Source organism: Quercus robur, chromosome 5 (assembly GCF_932294415.1).
Source record: "Quercus robur chromosome 5, dhQueRobu3.1, whole genome shotgun sequence".
Classification (NCBI taxonomy): Eukaryota; Viridiplantae; Streptophyta; class Magnoliopsida; order Fagales; family Fagaceae; genus Quercus; species Quercus robur.
Window position 1 is genome coordinate 87943898 of NC_065538.1, and position 23709 is coordinate 87967606.

At 33.0% G+C, this 23709-nt stretch overlaps 1 protein-coding gene across 50 annotated transcripts; it reads left to right on the top strand.

Annotated features, from left to right (window-relative positions):
- Positions 1-302: 302 nt before the first annotated feature.
- Positions 303-23165, top strand: LOC126727639 (uncharacterized). Of its 50 annotated transcripts, XR_007656320.1 has the most exons (13): positions 16837-17312; positions 17507-17669; positions 17857-18151; positions 18248-18294; positions 18453-18473; positions 18678-18765; positions 19034-19132; positions 19817-20015; positions 20344-20431; positions 20613-20877; positions 21001-21029; positions 21138-21257; positions 22921-23165. XR_007656320.1 is itself a non-coding variant. In XM_050433514.1 (5 exons), the coding sequence occupies exons 1-5, from the start codon at positions 3896-3898 to the stop codon at positions 18763-18765; spliced, it is 315 nt and encodes a 104-aa protein (XP_050289471.1). In that variant the 5' UTR covers positions 303-3895; the 3' UTR covers positions 18766-19027. The 50 variants fall into 50 exon arrangements, 2 of the variants coding, with proteins under 2 accessions (XP_050289471.1, XP_050289470.1); XR_007656321.1 differs by lacking the exons at positions 16837-17312; positions 17507-17669; positions 17857-18151; positions 18248-18294 and adding exons at positions 3372-3571; positions 3643-3915; positions 6071-6171; positions 6290-6481 and having other exon boundaries at positions 18453-18765; XR_007656335.1 differs by lacking the exons at positions 16837-17312; positions 17507-17669; positions 17857-18151; positions 18248-18294 and adding exons at positions 3392-3915; positions 6071-6171; positions 6290-6481.
- The last annotated feature ends 544 nt before the right edge of the window (positions 23166-23709 follow it).

Below are 23709 nucleotides of genomic sequence, written 5' to 3' on the forward strand. Positions count from 1 at the left end.
GTGGTAAAATAGTTTTTTTTTCCCTAAAATACAATCACTATTGTGAATATTTTTATTAATTTTTTTGGTTAGATAGTTGCTAGTTGGGATTGGCTACTTAGACTTATTGAGGAGAAAGGAAGCCTAAAGTTTTGAAAAGGGCCAATTACATAAATGAAATATATTATAGTTTATATATATAAAATAATTTTAAAAAATTGGACCTGGGATCTTGGGCCCCCTTAGGCCCACTTGTGTCCGTATCTAAATATACATCTTTCCTACAGGCTTTACACCTTCACACATCCCAAATAACCCTTTGCTTTACGCAATCCAATCATACTTTATTTTTAACATATTTAGAACCCGTTTGGATAGACTGTTTACAAACCGTTTGGCTCCACAGAAATCAGCACGTCTGCGTTTTCAAAATTCTGATTTTTCACGTTTACAAAACATTGCCAAGCTCTGCTTCTTCAGAAACGCAGATTGGGTTACCGCAATTTTTTTCTGCAGAAAATCAAAATCACGCCAAAACAATAATCGTTTTTTATTGAAATACCAGCTTTATCCCTTCTCATGTATATCTCCTCCGCTATTTTCTCAGTTAGTCTATGCTCCTTCATGTATATCTGCTACCCTTTTCTCTCAGTCTCCACAGGCTCTCTATTCTCTATTCCTACTTCTGCTTTGATTGGAGTCTTCGTTCTTCATCTCGTTTGCCATGTAACAATTCTCCGTTCCTCTTTTGCTGAATTTATGCTATAGATTTGGGCTTTTTGCATGGTGGGTTACACATTGTTAGAAATCTAAATGTTAGAACTTATTTTGATTGAAGGATTTTTTGTTGCTTTTGTTTTTGTTTCTGGGTTGTGGATTTATTTGGGTTTTTAGTTGCTTTTGATACATGCCCATTTGGGTTTTGGTTAAAGTTGCTTCATATTTGTAGACACAGATGTCATTGAAATCAGAATTTCGTTATTTATTTTTTTTTTTTTTGGGGGGGATTGAGAATAATAGGATAAAGGTGTTTTCTTTATTCTGTTTCTCATTCAAGAATCAAGATTGTGTTTATGGGCATTAAATAAAAATTCAATTTTTAACAGATGTTTAGTGATAAAAAGCTTGATGTTGATGGGTATTCCTTGCTATGTGTGTTGTTGGATGGCCATATAGGAATAAAAAAAAGGTGAAATAAGAGGATATTCAAGAAATTTCCCAATAAAGCATGGCTTATGTTGATTCAAGGAGATGTAGGCCTTTGATGCCCTTTTGATATCAGTTGAGGACTTTCTACAGGTTTTCATTTTATTAAAACTTTTGATGGAATTCTGTCTGCTAAATATACTTTTTACCCAAGTTTCTCCTGTCCACTTTCACTATCTAAATAATGACATGGCCCTAGAGGAATAGTTGTATCACACATATGAGAAGCACATTAGATGGGATGGTAATAGTGCCTAATGTCTTCAAGGCTGTTGTCACTGTGGTATTCTTTTAGCATGCTTCAAAACTGTGACAGTTAAATGTCTTTTTATTTATTCTTGAAGTTTCTGTTGGTATACCAAGTCTTTGTACCATAATTTATCTTTAGATTAATCCTTTGGCAAGGCTAATGTTGCTCAATTATTCTTGATACTATTGTATATCTTTCAGTAGTAGTACTTTTATTTAGATTTGCAGATGCTCTTTAAAATTATCTAATCTCTGCTCTCTTACGAAAACACCAAAAGTTTCAGAATTTCAGTTGAATATTCTAATTTAAGCGGTTGTTTTCTTTTCTTCACTGAATTTGTTTGTTGGATTCAATATTCTATTGAAAGAATTGATATGTTGGATAAAAGTGTTTTGCAACAAATGTATTCCACATTTCCACTAATTTCAATCAGCTATACCCTGTGACATCATCCTTTGGTGTACCAATCTTTTTTTCACTGGAACGTGCAGCAGCTCCTTACTTTGGAATAAAGGTGTGTTTTTTGTTGTTGTGGAATCTCTTTTCGTTTGGATATAATGTTGTATTGAGACATAGTTGACACCAGTATCTGCAGTCCTAATTTTTTTAATTGCCTTTCAAATCTTTAGGCACTTGTAATTGAGTTGGTTCTAAATTTTTTTATTTAAATTTTGTCCCTCTAAAAAGAAAAGAAAAAAAAAAGGTTGTTTTATTTAGTTTTTATGCAGTCAATTGAGTAGCAAACTCAATAGCGAATACTTGGTATCTTTCTGATGCTCCACTTGCAGTTTGCAGAAATAATTATTTCTTACTCAGTTATTTATTTTTTTCTTTGAGGACTAAAATGCCTTAGACTGGACTCAAAAAAGGTGTTTCTGTCATAATTCCTACTTATTAACGAAAATAAAAAATGGTGAATGTTTATTGTTCACCTTTTGCTTATGAATTGTTTTCCCCATTCACCTCAGCTGAACTCAACCATATGTTTTTTTTCCTCTTCATTATCTGCTAACACGTAATACTCCTCACCAGAAAATTAGTAAAAAAAAAAAAATGTCCTCAAGGAAATTATCAATGAACTCTACATTTACTACTACTTTGTTGAAGAGTTAATTGAATATGTTTCTTTGTGATGCTAGGTAATTTATTGTGAGTTTGGTTCGCATGGGTTTTTTAGTGAAGTAGATATGCTAGAGAATCAATCTTGACAAAGTTTGGTGATAGTTTCAGCCAAGGGATTTTCAAAGATAAGTGACTACGAATTGAGTTTTTTGAAATAAAATTAGAGTGTGAAATTTATCTTATATATCTGGGTTTTTGCTAATAAAGCCTATCATCTTTAGGCCAAATTGCATCTCTTTCCTCCATAAACATGGGGCTGTCTGTGAGGTCATAGTTTCAATTCCATGTGAGTGCACGTGAGTTGTATTTACTATTTACCTATAAACATAAAATGGGTTTCTGCTAACTAAAAAATGCTCATACTTTTGAAGACAGTGAGCTCTTAGTGGTAAAGTTAAAATTCTTATTTTTACAGAGCTTACGTGATGAGTGAGACCAAATTCAAGCTCAATTGCATCGACAGCTTTCATATATTTTATGGACCATCCGAATTTTAGGTGTTACTTATCTTTCTTTTCTCCTTTGTTTTTTCTTGTACGCTCATCCTTTGTATGTCTCCCACGCACTAAGGTTGCGCCCCCTTTTTGTCACTGCCTTTGATTAGATTCCATTTTGTATGTTTGGTGTCAATTACTCATGGATGATCGCCTTTGTGCTCAATCACAGTCTTGTATTTTGTTGGTGCAAACACAATAATAATGAAAATAATACAAAAAGCAACTGGATAAAATACTTGTTCATAATATATTGATTAAATACATATACAACTAAAAAAAAAAAAACAATTAAATACATATGTATATATTGTTTATAATATATTGATTATTATAATAATAAATTATACTTTATAAGGAATTTATAAAAGAAAGCAATGAAAAGTAACAAAGCATATACAAACAATGAAACAAATACGTGCTGGCAATCCTGGGGTTCGGAGTCCAAAGCCAAATTAATTCACATCACATATTGCGGGGCTCACGGCGCTTGCTGACAATGACAAAGCAATTAGGCAAAGTAAGTCTTTCTCAGTTTCTTGTCGTGTAGATTCATTCAACACACAGATGAAAAACTATACTTTTAAGCAGAGGGAGAAAAATGGAAAAAGGTCTTGACATAAATCTGAACGGATGAAAAACGAAAAGAAGAAGGCAAAGCAGTGGCGACTGGCGAGAAGAAGAAAGAAAACTGGCAAAGCAGATGGCAAAGAGAAAGAACTGAAAGAAGAAAATAAGGCAAGTGAGACAGAGAGAGCCAGAGAGAGAGAGAGTCACCTGTGTATGAGATTTTTTCAAGAACTGTGTTCACAGTTCACTTGGTGCTTGGTGGTGCGGCACGTCAATGATTCAACAAAGTTTCAGGTTTTTCAATTTTTCTACTATTGTGTAAAAGTAAGCTCTAGATGGTTGGAATAAATTTTTTTTCTTTTCCTTTTTATTTGTCGATGTAATTGTTAAAATATGTATGTGTTCATTATAAAGATGCTGATGTGTAGTTATTGTAATGTGTTAATATGTATTTGTGGATTGTATTTTATATTAACAGGAATGGGGGCCAAAATGATAAGGGACTTACAAATTTTCATATTTTTTAGGGTAGTTCCATTTTTTTTTTTTTTTTTTTTTTTTTTTTTTTTTTTTTGTGGGGTGGTGTTGGGGGGGGGGGGGGGTATGGGGGAGGGAGGCCCCTCAATCCTTAAGGGGCTCTACCACTCCATAAATACTTATATTTGTAGAGTGATTAACGCACTAAGGGTATGTAGTGATATAACAAATTTTACTTTAAAAAAAAACTCACAAACGATATAGAAATGAATGTAATTAATGACACTTTAATAAGATAATAAATAAGTATCTGAATGAATCATGTTAAGGATATTATAAATTTTACAACATGAGGCTTACAAAGATGTATCAACAATCATAAAAAGTTATTTTTTTATGAGAGAGTTTCAACCTATGACGTTCACTCCTGATTATAGTTCTTTATCAGGATACTAAGACATCAATCAGTTTTTAGTATACGTGGGGATTGAAGCCCAAATCTCTTATACAACCATTAGAGATTTTACCAGTTAAGTTAACTGGATGTTATAAATTTTACAACATGAGGCTTACAAAGATATATCAACAATCACAAATTTTTTTTTTTTTTTTGGAGAGAGTTTCAATATATGGTGTCCGCTCTTGATTATAGCTCTTTATTATCAGACTAAGACATCAGTCAGTTTTTAGTATAGGTGGGGATTGAACCCCAAATCTCTTATATAAACATTAGAGATTTTACCAGTTGAGTTAACTGAAACTGACGTTATAAAAAATAATTCAAAAATGCATTTAATAGGTTATTGGCACTCATATATCATATTAATTGTCACATATGTTTCATATCATATCGTGGCAGATGAAAGGTGAGCTTGGCAATTGACCAATTGTCAATGTATGAATTTTCTAGCTTTAAAGGTTTATCATCTACTTTGATAATTATCAACATTTAGTGTTGTGGATTTAGGAGGTTAAAAATAGAAGCATGTAGATTTCTTGTCTTAGTGATTGAAGAGTTATGTGTCTTGGCAGAGGGAAAAGAGTGGGATGAAGCCTGGTTTCTTACCAATGGTTTGACAGTTGCATAATTTTGGAATGAAATTTTGAAAATGGACATACCTGAATTAGAAGTCAGTATTGGGAGGAGGGGGGTATTGAGGCATTGAAGTCATATTACATTGGTTGAATCTGGGCTCTTCAATTCTAATTCACTCACAAGTACCTTTATATTCTTCTTGTGATGTTGTTACATTTCCAACCTTTATGGGCCCAGGAATGTTTTGATCTCATTCAAGAACATCATGCAAAAATGTCCCTTTCTCATTAGGCCTTATCCAATCTAAACATCATCAGCAGAAGGATGTGTGTGTACAAAAGGTCCTTTATCACTTCCAAGATGCGGCAGCAATAAGTTTAACCTGGACTGCTGGTTCCTTTGATCGTCTATCTAGTTTGATAATATATGAAAGCAAACTAGATTTTTGTACAGTAAGTATATGTTTGGATAGCTGAAAACTTACTGCATTTGCATTTCACCTCATTTTTCTCTTTTTTTTTTTTTTTTTTTGAAGCGCGTTCCAACCCTTTTGAGAGATTCCAGTGGGTCCTGTGTACCTATTCACGGGACCCACAAACACATTTTTTCAACAAAGCTTTTATTAAAAATGAGTCTCATGGCATTATTCACACATTTAAAAATTATTTTGCTACAATATTTTCAGTTTTCAGTTTTTAGCCCAAAAAACGATCTCCAAACGGACCCTAAGTGTAACACCTTTATTTGGCATTCCATCTATGATTTTGAATGCTTGAAACCTTTTTTAATTTTAAGTAACATTTTTTTAGAAGAAAGAGGGAAGTCCTCATAGCTCAAATATATACTTGCTAATCATTCAGTCCTAATGTTATAGGTTAGGTACTTGCTATTTATCAAGTTTCTAAGTCAATATCTTATGCTTGTTCTTTGTCTTAGAGCCAAATTCTTTCTCAGCATGGAAGAGTGCAAAGAATGGGAAGTGGCTGCCAGTAGGGATGAAGAAATTCAGAATATTTTGGCTTCATTAGCTAGATTAGGTAACAATCACGTAATCTATTTACCTAGAACAACATTATTGGTAGTGAAATGAATTTATTATTGGTTTATTGTGACTTCTATGCTGTCTCATGTCAATCTCCCTCTGTTTTTTCCCAGCTTAAAGATATGGGCAATTACAAAACACAATACAAACAAAATTGCTCTATCCCTCTTCCTCCCCCCTCCTTTGTGTATGTTACTTCTAATTGATGCTTATTATCCAGCCACAAGAAACAATTCCCACTTTACAAGGGAGTTCCGAGGGCGAGCACTTGGACATATGAGCATGGATTCTGAACTGCCAAGGAAGTATGTGTTCCCTTTGTACATTTAATGTTGCCCCAAATTTGTCCTTCAAATATTGCTCGGATACCTTATTAGGTTCTCCATTTGGCAAGCTGTTGGTCAGTTTTGTTCTATCTTTCTCTCCATTAATCTGTTGGTTTGATTGTCACTCATGATTCAGATCACTGACAAGGCCCATTAAGCCAGTAGCACAACCCCTTTTTGAAGTTATTTGCATGGAGAATGTGGTGTTGTATGCTAGAGTATTATTGTGGTGAAGATCTGAAAGATGGCCTCCAATGTCATTCTTCATAGCCTCACTGTCCTCTGTTTTCTCCTTGTCACTATGCCTATATTGAAGGTTTGCATTTTTTCCAGTGGACTTGAAGTGTCTTGAGCATGCATTTATGGTGACTGTTAATAAAGTCCTTTGTTGTTTAAGCATCACATTTTTCTTTTGCAGCCTGATTGTCCATACTATTTGTGGAGTTTGTGCAGAGTCTGGTATAGATTTTGGTGCTAATACTTCATAACTTATGTAGTCTAGGTAAACAATATATACTTCTTTTCATGAGTTTCTTTTTTGTTTGGCTTTTCATTTTACTTAAAAGAATGATGTAAATGTGTAAGTGGTTATCTATGTTTTAAACCATTTTATAATCAAATTTGATAAATTTCATAATCAAAATTTTCATCTATCTTAATTGTGCAATCCCTCATGGCAAAGTGACTATGCATAATCATTTTAGCTTTTATATATCAGGACACGACAGTTATGTCCTGTTGTGCACACAATAGTTGAATAGTGGATTAAGGGGTCTAGTCCAACCTTCCTTTTCCATTTTGTTTTTCTAATTTGAACGGAATATTAAACTCTTCTTTCTAAACATCTTGCATTGCGGATTTATCTGAATCTCTCCCATTTTATAAAATTTTGCAAACTATTATTGGTTTGTTTTTGGGCTCAATCCCGTATAATGTTTAATTGCGAAAATGGTCTTATCCAGCATACAGAAATATATACTACAATATTTAATATCCTGTACTTTACTCCTTAGAATTTGCTACAACTAGCGGGTGGGGAATCAAAACACTAGAATAGTCTAGAAGAGCTTAGACGTGCAGAGTATTAACTTTGTTTACTAGAAAAGGGAAATATAAGAGTCATTTGCCCATTATGGTCAACTAGATAATGTCCCGCGATGCACAGATACTTTGCAATTTTATTTGGAAATAATTTTTATGTTTTTTTTTTTTTTCTTTTTAAGGTCCATAGATAATATTCATTTTGTTGTATATAGTATTTATGTTTTCCCAAACTATTATCGAATGCTTTCAAGCTCCCTTTTCTTAATTCATATTTATAATTTTTCTTATTCTAGAAGTAATTCCAAACTATTGATTGACTTTTGTTTACTAATATTGATATATGAGATTGAAATTGGATAGTTCTTAGGCATTCCTAGGAGACCATACTATATTATAAATTCAATATAAAAAATAATATGTAGAGAAATTGGAACAAAATCGCAGTTACAATATGCAAAACAAGTTATAATGAAAATACTTACTTTCCAAATTAATGGTATGTCCTTTTCTTTAGTTAGCTTTGTTAGAGTGTCCGTGCAATTATCCTCAATGTTCATATTCAAAATATTTTTAGTATTTAATAGATTTGTGAAGCAAGCTCCCAAGTGTTGAATTATAGTATAAGGAAATTTAGCAAAAAAAAAAAAAATAGTATAAGGAAAATTGCAAAAAAAAAAAAAAATTTAAAAGATTTCATAGGATTTTTGAAATTCATATAAAATAACTTCATGTTAACAATTAACAAATTTTCTCAAATCTATTAAATTATAAACCTCATTCGTAATTTTAAATACTATTCTAATAGTTCACACTAATTCTAATAGTTCACACTAATAAGGGAAAATAATTATTTCATTTATGGGTGTTCAATACAATGCATTAATATCAAAGGAAAAAAAAAAAAAAAAAAAAGTGAAATAGAGGTTGAAGGTTGATAGAATAGTATACTGAAAGGTAACCTTTAGAAGGGACTTCTTCCAAGAAGAGTAATTATGGGCCTGATATAGCCCATAATACCATGAAAAAGGGGGAAGCCCAAAATGGATCTGCTGAAGATATAACAACCTGGACAAATTTGATACATAACAACTTGGGCAAGCCGAAACAAATAGAACCTAAGACCCTTCCATTTTTATAGCCCAATAGTGAAAATGGGCCCATGAAGGCCCAAACCTTTTGTATAAAGGGATAAGAGCAAACCTGTCTATCCACATTAGAGAGAACACGCAATGATGAGCTTGCAGTTTCGGTTATGGAAAAGAAGGGTTCTACTGCATTCCCTATGAAATTCTCGAGAGGTTTTGAGATGGATAAGAAGTTGAAAAGTGGGAAGACGAGTGTCAGAAGTTGCCTTACATTTCTCCATATGAAGATGCTTCTCATCTTCTGCCAAATAGTGATGAATCAGATAAGTGGACGGTTGCTGTTTTGCATGAGTTGCTTCATATTCTTGTGCCAAAGAAGACTGAGAGGGATAATTTGCTGTTGCTTGGAGAGTATTTGGGGCTTCGATTGAGGTTTAAGAGAGCATTGGTTTAGCATTCGGGTATATTTTATATGTCCACTAAGATTGGAACCTACACTGTGGTTTTGAAGGAGGGTTACAAGAGGGGTTTGCTAGTTGAGGATCAACCATGGATGCAAATGAGGAATCGGTATATTCACCTCATGAACATGGTGAAGTAAGATGGTAAACCAGTTAGTGTGCCGGGTGGAAGTAATGAAAAGAAAAGGCAGACAGTTATTGATGAAAAAGAGAAAGGAGAGGAAGATGAAAGTGGGGAAGAATATGAAGGGCGTTATCTGATTCATATGATGCTGAGGTCGAGGATGCTAGTGACGATGAGTATGATGATGACGAAGATGAAAACAAGAGTCAGAGAGGTGTTTGAAAAAATGTTGCAGGGAATAGAGGAAGAAAAGCTAGGAAAATGGATTTGGATGTGAAGGGGCTTTCTAGAAAATCTGAGTATGATGATGATGAAGATGGAAACAAGAGTCAGAAAGGCATTCCAGTACTCCTTGAGGCATACACAACTCTAAAATCTGATGGACCGATGGTCATGTATATCTCCTGATACAAAACCATGATTTGATATTGAGACTCTTATATTGGCTATCATCCTCTTCGTAATGTAGGTTATAAATTATCCCTTGGTTGCAACGCTACTGTCCGGAGGCTCAAGAAATAATTCATGCAACCCATGTTCAATCGTAATGTATTAAGAATGGTACCTGTGTTGTCAAGTTAATGGGCTGCTACGGAGGTAAGTTTCATTCATCTAAAAAGCTATTTTAACATAACAAAGAGTTAACACTTGAAAAATTATTGGATTGATCTGAACATGTATTTTATGTTGAAAAGAAAGTTCCTGATGGTTGAGTTGTAATCTTGTATTGATTGTGTACCTTAAACAATTAATTATGAGTCAGAGAATTGTATACTCTCAAAATCTGCAGAATATAAATGGTAATGAGAATAGATCCATGGCCAACATATATTGTTAGATATTTTTTATGGGCACAGTGATCCTAGAAGTTACAATAGAGTTCAGGTTTAATACTACAAAATAATTTTACCAGTAAATCTTAACAAAATGGTCTTGTGCTATTTTTTTTTTTTTTTTTCTCATGTACCTACATTTTGTTTATTATTGCAAGCTAAACTCAAAACTATATTCCTTATGGATAAGCATATCTTGCTTAAGAGGGAGTGGTCATATGGCACATATGAGACTGTCTAAAGCACACAGGATCACATCCTATGATAAATATGTTTTCATTGCCATTAATAAGTTTTAAGATTTAGCCTATGTAGTTGTCTTCACCTTGCGAATAGCTCCAATTTATTTCTTTGATAATTATTTGTTTTTGCATCTCAAGAGTTTATTCATTCAGAGTAGCAGGAGCTCAAGAAGGACTTCAGTGATTTGTAAGGGAATGCAATTTGATTTAGCATTATTTTTTATTTTCTATGTTATGGTCACATGGAGTAAAAATTTGAGATTTTTGAGATCCCTAATTTAAAGTGGACTGGGCTATGTGATATTAATAAGTTCCTACACAATGATAATTTGTGGATTTGAAATTTGTGTGAAAGATTACGCTTCTCTGTAGGAAATTTGGAGGACTACCCCCAGAGGTTTTTTGGCTGGACTTCCTAAAATCATTGACAATTGTCACATTAATTGGAACTCCGGTACTCTCTATGCTTCAAATGATTGTCAACTAGGTCACATCTAGCTCATCTCAAGATAATCTTAATCTGTTTGGCAATTATGATTCAAATCAAAGACAGGTCCTCTGGATTTTACAAATGGCATAAGCCTAGCAGATTAACACAAAAAACTTGCAATGGATGATGAAGAAAGATCAAGATCAATCTCAAAGAGAAAACCCCATCTAGGTGGTCACAGATTAACACTACTAGTCATGGTACTTGATATAATTTCCCCCTAACTTGTGTTTTGTGTTCAATTGACAAATGAGTCCTTATTTTCGCTCCTTATTGTAAATAAATTGCTGTTTTTCTATTCATTTTGTTAATGTAGATCAATTTGGAATAAGATTAGGTAAAAGATTCTAGTTGTTGATTAATGGTGTTTGGTTTGGATTTGTATTGCTATTCCTAAGCATTCCTTCATTTGTTGGCTAACGTTCATGGATAGAATTCTCCCTCATGACAGGGTTGCTAAATGGGGATGCAATTGTGATCTCGTTTGTGTGTACTGCAAGAGAAAGCTGGCGTCAATGTTGGGCTGCGTAAGATGGGTATCTATCTCAAATATAACCATTAGTTTATTAAAAATTATTTGTTCTTACAATGTCCTATAATCTGATGTGGAGAAACATGTTGGACTGCGTAAAACGCCCAAAACTCATGTTGGAGATATAAAGTTTCCTGGAACATAGTGATAAAAATTAATGTTGTTTGTAGTTTCCATGCATTTTAAACTTACTTTTTTTTGGTCATTTTCTTGAATGTTATCGTGTCAGACTGTCATTTATGTCTAAAGAGATATTCATGTATTTGGAGAAGTCTAAAATTGATATAAGAGGAAAATTTACAGTTCCTTCCTTTGTCCCTTGTCCTACAAATTGATGGGCAAAGGCTAAGCCTTTGTTTGCTTGTTTTGCAGATCCCATTTACATGATCTGTGTGTCCTGAGCAATGCTTCTGAAAAGTGTATTCAACCTTCCTTGCACACAGAGCTATTCATGGTTCAGTGGCAAGGTATATGGATTCACAGTTGAGCCTATTAAAGGGAGACATGCTTATATTCCATTCCATGTAAGTTTCTTCTTGGTTGGAAATTTTTTATCTTCCTCACTCATGTCTAGTTGTCTCTATGAGCTATATGTATGTGTTTGTGGGTTTGCAAATGTATATACCCTTTGTGTACCCTTTGTGTGAGATTATGCTTCTTGCTACATTATACATGCCCACAATGACCAATTGAACAAATGTCCATTCATTCAACCTTTAAATATCTAGCCTGCTTTACACATAGCTTGTTGCACCTATTGATCTGGAAACATGATCAATGAAACTGTAAGCAAGTTTATATTCAACATTTCATTAGATGATAGATGAGTTCATTCAACTGGGGCAGGAGCATATTGGTTTTATGATTGGCAACTAGCCATTAATATAATATGGACTTGTTTGCTCATTTTGTGTGCAGTGTGCAATTGAGAAATAGTGAGAAACAAAGCAAGGTCATGATAAGTGACATGATGTGGGCAAAACTACAGTCTTCAAAAAATCAATCGAGTTTCTTGAAGACTTGGACCATACAGATGTCCTTAATCAGGGATAGAAAGAAGGGATGTACCACAAATTTTATCAACAAATAGGCAGAACCATTTGGAAGCAACATGACCTAAGCATATATGAGTTCCTAAAGATGTCACGAGGAAATAGTGAGGAAGAGCCACCAACTCTTAGATTCGAACAACCATATTAGAAGAAAAAATGGCTGAATAAAGTGACTAGCAGCACTGTCCAATTAGAGTAGCTGTTAATTTGATGTTTTCTATGTTATTGTATCCCTCTTGTTTTTTCTTGTGTGTTGATAGTTGATACTAATTATGTCATGTACGTCCTCTGAAGTCTTGCGGTTTGCTCTAGCATTGTTGATTTGTAAGTTTTTGTGTGAAATTGTCCTATTAGACGGGGCCTACTTGAGCTTCTTGACACAGTACTTTTTGAAAAGACCCATAGTATATTATTTTGAATATATAAGAAATCTGAGTCTGCGTGCTTATCTTTTGAAAAAGGCCTTGAGCATCCGTATATACCTTGGAAAATTTTGTCATTTTCTAGCGCTTCCTCTATAAAACCTTTTCTTTTAATTATTGACTGTTTTCCCGTTATCAATTATATGTGCCACTTCCACGAGAAAGCCACATTCTTTTGCTTTGAAGGCTACAAAAGCAATTCCATCTGTAAAGACTCCGATAAATAATGATACATGTCAACCTCCTATCTTTAGAGTTTAGAGTCATTCTCAATACGTATATTGTCACAAAGCAGATATTTTACCCCCAAATTTTATGCCTTATGTCCTTCAGAATGAAACATGGAGACTTTCATAATATAGATCACTTGCTTAAGTTGTGATGAAACCTCTTCCAATGTCACTCACGGCTTTAGCCTCTAGGTGATACTCTAGTCTTGTATCAATGATCTTTTGTCATTTAACCCTTAAATTTTCAACAGATTGCTGACAAACAATGAGATTCTGTAGTTGATTATGTGGCGCATTCTAAATGGGCTGTTCCTTCTTTCCTTTCTGGGATTTATTCAAAACAGGTGGCTTTTAACAAGTAGGAATGTTGTTTTAGCAAGTAGTTTTGTGACTTGGTAAAATCATCTCCACAAACCTTTTTCCACTATTCCTTGTAATGACATTTAATCCAACCTCCAAAAGCGATAGAGCTTGCTGCTTTGATTGTAAATGAGGATGCCAGTCCATCTAGATCTTGGCCTCCAAGTTGTACTCCCATTACCAAATTTTAGTTTATTTAGTCAATTTAATATTGGCTCATTTTAGTTTTTTGTTTCTTTTAAAAAGAAAAAAAAAAAAATTTCTCCCTCATATACTCTTGGGTTGGACTATGCATCAATAAAAGATGAAAAATTTTAGTTTGTTTACACACATGTCAACTCTAATCAATCTCTTCAGGATTTATAGCCACCCCAAAATTTTGACTCTTTGAGACCAAAGCTTTTGTTGTTGATGATGATAAGTGTTCTAGGAGTACAATAAATGTGAGCTCCATTTTCTTATTTGATAGTAATTAAATTTATGTTAGGACTTATTATTCTTGTGGAATTCTATAAATGCATGCTCTCTTCTCTTATCTGATAGTGATTAAATTTATGGTGGGGCCTACTATTCACGAGTGATGGGAAGTTCCAAGCGTACTAAATAGGGTAAATTGCAAATTACACCCTTAAAGTTTGAGAGTGTTTGGATTTTACACCATAAAATTTTAGAATTTAGGGGGATAAAACTCAAACACCTCCATACTTTAGGGGGTAAAATTCAAATTCTGAAATGTCAGGCTGTAAAATCCAAACACCCCTAAATTTCAGGAGGTAAAATCTAAATTCTGAAACTTCAATGTGTAAAATCTAAATACTTTCAAACTTTAGGGGATATGCTTTGCAATTTAACCTACTAAATAATTACACGAATTTGACTTTCGCTTGTATGGAAAGTACTATCACTAGAGTTTTTGTTTTTGTTTTTTAGAAGATTGTTTATTCCAAACATAAAGAGGATCATGTTGGGAATGGGAAGCCAGATTGGGCTGTTACTTAGTATAGATGAATTGGGTAAGCACCATAGGTCATCTTCATTTGAGCTTCGGAACAATGGAGAGGAGCCTGATCTGTCATGGGTTCAGTCACTTGCCAAAGAATCTCCTACTTATACTAAACAAAAGGTAGCAACACCTGTTTCTATTGCTGCATCATCCAGTGAGGGTTCAAATATGAACTCCCAAATTGAATTGGTTGGTCATGCTGTGTCGGGAGCATGGCTCGAATAAATGCAGCTTGATCATCTTGTGGCTCAGCTAAATTGAATCATTATCACTGAGCCTGAGGTAATTAACAACAAAAAGGTTTTGGTAAATAACCTTATTAAGAAATGAGGAGAACCATTCGGAAGCAACAAGAGCTAAGGGACCCCGGAGATGACAGGAGAAGAAGAGAGAGAAAGAATCACAAACTCCAATAGTAAATGCCAGCATGGGAACAACCATATTAGAAGCAACAATTGGAGAGCAAAATGAGTAGCAGGAATTGTCCATGAAATTTCTAGTTTAGATTCCTATATTAACTATGTAGTGAAATTATCAATTTATTTCAATTAAGTGATCCACAAAATAATTATACTTTACCACAGTTTAGAATATATATACCAAATCATAAAACAAGGCAATGGAAATACACCAATTAAAATACATTGGAAATACAGTTAGAACAATTAAAAAACACTGAAAATGCATTGATACTCAATGACATTAGCCTCACCTTATAAAGTAATCTACAACTACAAGTGGTCCTTACACCAAAATGACGATGATTCATGGTGTTTTCGATGCTAAAAAAAAAACCCTAGTCCTATATTCTATTTTGTTGCCATTCTCAACTACTTTCATGGAAGCCATGAAACGAGTAACTGCTCTCTCATGCATTATATGTGACATGTAATGTCAACCCAGAATCACTTAGCTTTTATTTGGTTACTAGTCGCAGACCCGCGCATTGCATGTGATAATTTTTAGATAAAATATAATTTTAGTCCCTAGACTTTATAAATAGTTAAAAAAAAAAAAGTTGTATCATATTTTTCATAATCTTGTCTATAACATTTTTTACTATTATCGTATATTTATTAGTTGATGATTTGTATAACATAGACCTTTTTAAATAAGAGGTAGAACTAGTCATTAAATTTTTTTAAGTCATGGTGTATGAAGATTATGATTATCTATCTATCTATATATATATAATTTCCCTAGTTAGAGTTTGATTAGTTTTAAGTTTAAATTTTGTATTATTATATTTAATCGTTGATTATTTATTTAATTAAGTGAATGTAATGGTTGATTTTATTGCACTATAAAGATTTCAATGTCCTCTGTTTAACCATCTTTATTTATTTCTTACTCCTCTTGACCACCTTTTTATTTTCCAAATAATGGTTATTAATTGACGTTTGATTTCATTTCCCTTTTTCTTCATTCATTTATTCTTTATTACTTTGCATGTTCCCTTGCTAGTTGTAAATTTTATGGTTATCAATAAGAAATATATGTCATGGATGGTTTAAATAGTTATAGATGTAGTTGTGTTAGTGGTATGTCAAAGGGTTTTTTTTTTTTTTTTTTTCTCTTCTGAATTTTCAAGGAACTATGAAAGGCATTTCTCTAGTTTGATCTCAATCAATTAAGATATCCATAATATATTAACGGAAGTAATAATGAGCCTTAAATTTTTTTAATGTATGAAATTGTTAGGTTAGTGGTATGTCAAAGGTTTTATAAAAAAAATTTAAAAATGATTTCACGGAAATGTAGAAGGTCTTTTTTTGATAAAAGAAATTGTGACTTTTTGAATTGTAGAAATATGATTGTTTTAATTACCTTGTTTATAGATTTCATTATTAAGTTATAAACATCTAAATTAAAGTAGATGAATATATAAATGCAAAATTATATGTAAAGTTACAACCGCACAAGATAAATATATATAGATCATTTTTTTTTTTATTCATGAATCATTATTTCATTGTTTACTTATAAATATCTAAATTAAATTTTTTTTTGAAAAAATATCTAAATTAAAATAGATGAATATGTAAAGGTAAAATTATATGAAAAGTTAAAACCACCCAAGATGAACGTTTAACCACTTGTAGATGTGTATTTTTTGAAGACTAAAAGTATATACAATTGCTTTAGTTGAAACTATATAACTATGCAAATATTGTTGCAAGTGGTTCCATCATTAGCAAATTATCTAGTTTGGTGGTCTTACAAAATGGATATTTCATTTTACAAAAAACTTTACATGAACTCGTTTTTTGTGACAACATTTTTTTTTTTTTTCTTTTTGCCGAAACAACTTAAGAATATTAAGACTTTAGTTAACACATGTGGTAGTTGTAAAACACGTCAATGATATGAAAAGTATAAATGTTTAAATATTTAAAAAAACATTTTTAGTAGTTTGGAACTATGGTTTGGCAAATTTGATATTTTGAGAGATACAATTAGTAGAAGAATAAAGGGTCATGTATTAGTTTTGAATGCCTTGGAAGCACCTTCAGACTTGGAAAGTTTATGTATTTTTGATTACCATGGCACTAGAGGGTATCCTAATTGGATGACGTCTCTATTCAAATTAAAAAAGCTTTGTCTCTTTGAGTTTTTGGGAATAGAACCCAAAAATAAGAAAGATAACGCAATTATATTCCAAAAATTGAAATCTCTCGAATTTCAGGAATTTCCAAAGTGGGAATAATGGATTGACATTGGAGGAACGAGGGAAGAAGAAGAAGATAGTGGGTTTGTTACTTGAAAATCTGGAGATGTCCCATGCTAAAGTCGCTAGCAGACTTTCTTCGCACTTCACCATTAAAGAAATTGGAGGTTCTTCGAAGTCCAATTCTTGAGCAACATTGCAAAAGACAGGCACAAGATTTCTCACATCCTAAGCATCAAGTGTGATTCAGACTAACATTCAGAGGTAACTCTCCTTTGTTTATTTCTGCAAAAATATCAATTAAATATTTTTGATTGTGCAAATAGAAGTCATATTCTAATTCATATTCTGCTCTTCAATTCTAATTCACCTACAAGTATCTTTATATTCTTCCTTTTCTTCTTGTGATGCTGTTACATTTGCTTTATAATCCAAGCTTCCAACCTTTATGGGCCCAGGAATGTTTTGGTCTCATTCAAGAACATCATGCAAAAATGTTCCATACAGAAGGCTGTGTGTACAAATGGCCTGTTATCACTTCCAAGATGCAGCAACATGTTTAACCTGGAATACTGGTTCTTTAGTAGTCCATCTAGCTTGATAACTAAGAAAGGAAACTAGGTAATTTTCCAGTAATACCTTTATTTAGCCATCCATCTGTGATTTGAATGCTTAAAAGAATGCTGGAAGCCCTCATAGCTCAAATCTATACTTGCTAATCATCTAGTCTTAATGCCATAGGATTAGGTAGTAGTACTTGCTTTCTCAAGTTTCTAAGTCAATATCTAATGCTTGTTCCTTGTCTCAGACCCAGAAGTGCTTTTCAATATGGAAGAGTGCAAAGCATGGGAAGCGGCTGCCATTAGGGATCAAGATATTGTGAATACTTTGACTTCATTAGTTGGATTAGGTAACCATTACACAGTATCTATATCCAGAAGAACATTCTTGGAAGTGAACTGAATTTCTTATTGGTTTATTGTGACTTCGTTGCTGTCTCATGTCAATCATGTCTCACTCAAAGAGTTCCCTCCGGTGTTTGGTTTATTTCCTTCAAGAAGTACTTTATTTATCTTCGTCCATCCTGCTCTGTCTTAGACAAAGTATGTTTTTAAATTCTCTTCCTTTCTTTTCCTTCTCGCTGTGGTGGTGGTATTACTTCTAGTTGATGCTTGTTACCATGAATAACCCCTATCCAGCACAAGAAACAATTCCCATTTTACAAGGATTCTGAACTGCCAAGGAAGTATGTGTTCCCTTTGTACATTCTAATGTTGCCCCAAATTTGTCTTTCAAGTATCAATCTGATGCTTTTTATTAGGTTTCTGTTTGGCATGCCGTTATTCAGTTTCTTCTATCTTCATCTCCACTAATCTGTTGGTATGATTGTCACTCATGATTCAGGTCTCTTACAAGGCTCTTTAGGTTAGTAGCAGAACCAGTGTTTGAAATAGTATGCATGAAAAATGGTGTTGGATGCAACAGTGAAGAATTTTATAGCGATAATGATCTGAAAGATGACCTCCAAATTTCATTCTTTATAGCCTTATGTTTACATTGAAGGTTTGCATTTTTTTTCTATGGACTTGAAGTGTCTTGATCATGTATTTATTGTGATTGTTCATAAAGACCTTTGGAGCCCAATTGTCCATACTATTTGTGGAGTTCGTGCACTGTCTGCTATAACCTCTGGGTGCTAATACTGCATCTAGCATAGGTAACTATATATTCTTCTTCTTCTCTCATGAGGTGCTTTTTTGTTAGCTTTTTAAATCATCGTACCATGTGGTTATGTATGATTTAAATCATTTTGGATTGTGGGTAAATTGTAGATTAATATTATGTCATTTATGTTTTGACTAAATTTGATTTTTCTTATTATTCATTTATGTTTTAATATTATATCAATATGGGTCATGTGAGTTGTCTTGATTTTGGGTATTTATTAGACTAATCTGACATAACTCTTTTTTTTGGGCATTTAGTTGTTTCTCTCTCTCTCTTTTGCTTCATAGCTTCATTCTCACACCTAAGAATCAAAACAACTAAACCCTCCCTGCCATCTCCATGGCCACACTCTTCAGGTTCGTGTTTTTTTTTTTTTTTTTTTTTTTTTTTTTACTTATTTCAATTTCTTATTGTAATTGAATTGAATTTCATTATTTGTATTCTTGAATGTGAAATAATGAAAGATTTGAAATTGGAAATCTATTTTCTCTTAATTTCCCTTCTATTCTATAATATTGATGCATGAAGTATATATGAACTTAATCATAGAGATTGTTGCAAACTATAATCTGCTTGCCATGAAATCATGAAGTTTATTGGAGGACTTTCATTATTTCAAGTCCTTGTTCTTTAATGACTTACCTAGAGCTACATCCTTAAACAAAAATAAAAAATAAAAAATTGCATATTCATTATATTGCATATTTGACTTACCTAGCAACTAAATCAGTTGTTTATTGTTGTTGGAATTCTTCTTATTTCTCCTTTAATTTTTGGGCATAGTAGTGTCGAGACTTGACTTTGGCATATTATACCCCAAAAGAAATTTTTAGTGCTACAGAAATGCAGCTAAAACCACAACAGAGAGGAGCAGAAACTTTCAAAATTATAGCAGTGATTTCCTTCTTACCAGCTCCCATCACTGTTTCTCTGTGCCTAACTGCAATGAATTTATGAGATTGTTTATAACACTTAATGCACTGCTATTATTTGAAATTCTTTAACACAACATGGGATGATATCTTTGTGTCTTTTACTAGAGAGGAGGTTGAGCTTTTAGGGATGGTTTTGATGTAGTAAGGGAGTGGGATTGTCTTGGTTAGTGATTTGCCCATTACAAGCCAGCCTACTATTGAGCAGTTACTGGATTGAATCTAGTCCAAAAGGGTTGAGAAAGATGGGTTGGCCAAGGATGACAAAAAAGTCAAAAACCTCGTTGGCTCTCAATGGTACTATAATGTATGTTCTTTAATATTTAAATCTTTCAGTTGTAACTTCTTCCACTGTTCTCTTTAAATTTGTTTACTTATATCTAAACAAATGTTAAGAATCCTTAAATGATCATCTTTGGTCAATCTAGGGTGCTAAGTGGGAAACAGCCATCTGGTAGCTAAGAACCTAGGTCAATTAGTATTCTCAGAATGGTCTTATTTCTTTCCAATTAATGGTCTTAAATCTTTCTGACACATTTCTCTTCCAATTATTCATCTTAATCAAATCAGCCAATTTATAATGAGAAGTTAAATTAGCTTCACCTAAATCTTGTGGCTGAATTAATTTCATGCAGAATTCATGGCAAAGTATGCTAACTGTGGTGGAGAATTTGGAAATTAGCTACTCCAGGATGTGAGTCTGCGGATATCTCAAAGATGAAGGTATGGATACTTGTATGCATTCTGTTGCTTTGGTGTTAAATGTGTTGTTTGTCAAGCCTGGCAATTGTGAGCAGATCACCTTTGAAAATTAGTAGACAAATGAAGAGAAAAACCTTGTAATGACCAGAAAGTTTCTGTAGATTGGCTGAAAGAAGATTACATTGTGTACATGTATTTATAGGTAAGAATCTACAACCTAGAAGGAAAGGCCAGACCAATCCCTATAATCAGTTTTTAATTGATACAAATCAAATCTCTAGAATCATGGGGGAGATGAGCTGAGAATCTGGTGTTGAAATATGGTGCTGAAATCAAGGCTAATCAAGGCAGCCAATCAAGTCCGGGAATCACTGAACAAGAAAGAACTCGAAGAGGAGTATTTTGTAGCAACTAATTCTAGCTTTAAAGGCTTGGCTATAATTTCCTTTGTTATGCTTTCAGTCATGGTAAGACATAAAGTATTTTCAATTGCTAAAGTTCATATATACTTAAAAGTAATCTTGAATATATTTTTTTTTTAAGTAATCACAAGTTTTTTTGTTTCTTGGGATCACTTTACGAAATTGAAGAAGATGGTTATCTAGTCTTAAATGTTTAGGTTAGTTATTGTCTTATTAATACTTTATCTTCATGTTATTTGTTTCTTTCTAGATTTTTCCTACAATCTGATGGGCAAAAAATAGGACTTATTTTGCTTCTGTTTCAGATCCCATGTACATGATATGCGCTATTCCAAGCAATGCTTTTGAAAATGTGTGCTGCATTCCCTTTGCTCACAACCATTCATGGCACTCTAAGTGGGAGACATGCTTACATACCATTCCATGTAAGTTCCTTCATAATTTGAATTAACTTTATATTTTCCTTTGACTACAAGTGTATATTCAAAATTTCATTAATTGGTAGATGCAGCAAAAAACAAGCTTAATTTGGTATGCTGGTTATCTTTAGTAGCTAATCTAATTTGGTGCCTCATGAAAAGAAATCTCGTTAATTGGCCTAACATTACTACATATTATTTTTATTTAGAGTTTTTAATGCTTGAAAATTATTAAGAATAAAGAGAGTGCCCTAAGGGTCCAATTTTTTATTTTATTTTTTATAATCATTACTTTTGAAAATTATACACTTTGGTACTTGCTAGTTACCAAGTTTAAATCAATATCCAATGTTTGTTTCTTGTTTCAAAGGCTGAAGTGTTCTGTCATACTATATTATAAATTGGATAGTTCTTAGGCATTCCTAGGAGACCATACTATATTATAAATTCAATATAAAAAATAATATGTAGAGAAATTGGAACTAAATTGCAGTTACAATATGCAAAACAAGGTATAATGAAAATACTTACTTTCCAAATTAATGGTATGTCCTTTTCTTTAGTTAGCTTTGTTAGAGTGTCCGTGCAATTATCCTCAATGTTCATATTCAAAATATTTTTAGTATTTAATAGATTTGTGAAGCAAGCTCCCAAGTGTTGAATTATAGTATAAGGAAATTTAGCGAAAAAAAAAATAGTATAAGGAAAATTGCAAAAAAAAAAAAAAAAAAATCTAAAAGACTTCATAGGATTTTTGAAATTCATATAAAATAACTTCATGTTAACAATTAACAAATTTTCTCAAATCTATTAAATTATAAATCTCATTCATAATTTTAAATACAATTCTAATAGTTCACACTAATAAGGGAAAAAAATTATTTCATTTATGGGTGTGCAATACAATGCATTAATATCAAAGTAAAAAAAAAAAGAAAAAAAAGTGAAATAGAGGTTGAAGGTTGACAGAATAGTATACTGAAAGGTAACCTTAGAAGGGACTTCTTCCAAAGAAGAGTAATTGTGGGCCTGAAATAGCCCATAATACCATGAAAAAGGGGGAAAGCCCAAAATGGATCTGCTGAAGATATAACAACCTAGGCAAATTTGATACATAACAACTTGGGCAAGCTGAAACAAATAGAGCCTAAGACCCTTCCATTTTTATAGCCCAATAGTGAAAATGGGCCCGTAAAGGCCCAAACCTTTTGTATAAAGGGATAAGAGCAAACCTGTCTATCCACATTAGAGAGAACACGCACGATAGATATTTGGTACATTGTGCTTTATCTTTGATTTGGTGGCAAATTAATCTTTTTTCTTCGTAAGATTCTTTTTCTCATGTGACGTTGCTTGGGAAAAGAGCAATTACATGGTATATAATGCCAAAAGGATATAGCTTTCTAGTTTGGCGGTGGGCTGTGCTTGTTGATTAATTTACTTGTATAAAAGTTACGTAGTCGAGTCCACTTGTCGGTATATTTTTCTCTTTTTTTTAATTAACAATAGCCACTTGCATATTGAACAAGTTGGTTGCCACCCAATCAAGAAAAGCACAACTTACCTAACGGAGTGGGCTACTTAAAGCACTCACATATATAAGTTCAAGTGGGGCAGGAGCATATTGGTTTTTATAATATTGATTTGTTTTCTTGTTTTGTGTGTGCAGCCGGTGATATATCGAGAAACAAGAATCCTCCACCATCTACGCATCAACTGCTCTACCCAATGCAAAAGTAAAGCAATGGCTGGTCATCAATGTAAACGCACATATGTACATAGGGAATGGACCCTACATAATTTTCCTTTAATCAGGCTTTGTGGAATTATAACAACCCCACTCAATTGTGTAAATGTGTTATTTTCACACATGTTGTGTTATGTATAGGAAACCCTAAGATCCCATTTTTTTGATTGTCTTCCTCCTTTGTTTGTTCTCATATTATCATTTATTTTCTAACAAGTTGTTTGTTGAACCTACACAATTTTTCTTTAATCATGCTTAGTGGAATTTACACAATTTTCCTTCAATCATGCTTAGTGGAATTATAATGACCCCTACATAATTTTCCTTCAATTATGCTTAGTGGAATTATAACAATCATGCTTAGTGGAATTATAAGGACCCCACATAATTTTTCTTAAATCATGCTTAGTGGAATTATAACAACCCCACCCAATTGTGTAAATATTTTATTTTCAAACAAGTTGTTATGTATAGGAAACCCTAAGACCCCCATCTTTTGATTGTCTTCCTCCCTTGTTTGTTCTCACATGATCATTTATTTTCAAACAAGTTGTTTGTTGTCCGTACACAATTTTCCTTCAATCATGCTTTGTGGAATTATAACAATCATGCTTAGTGGAATTATAAGGACCCCGACATAATTTTCCTTCAATCATGCTTCGTGGAATTATAACAATCATGCTTATTGGAATTATTAGGACCCTACATAAT

What these genes read in the sequence shown, in the direction of transcription:
- LOC126727639 (XM_050433513.1), top strand. Translation starts at nt 3,896, where the DNA reads ATGATTCAACAAAGTTTCAG. An exon ending in ATGATTCAACAAAGTTTCAG is followed by an intron (nt 3,916 to 6,070) that starts GTTTTTCAATTT and finishes TCTTTGTCTTAG; the next exon opens with AGCCAAATTCTTTCTCAGCA. An exon ending in GATTCTGAACTGCCAAGGAA is followed by an intron (nt 6,482 to 18,452) that starts GTATGTGTTCCC and finishes CTCATGATTCAG; the next exon opens with GTCTCTTACAAGGCTCTTTA.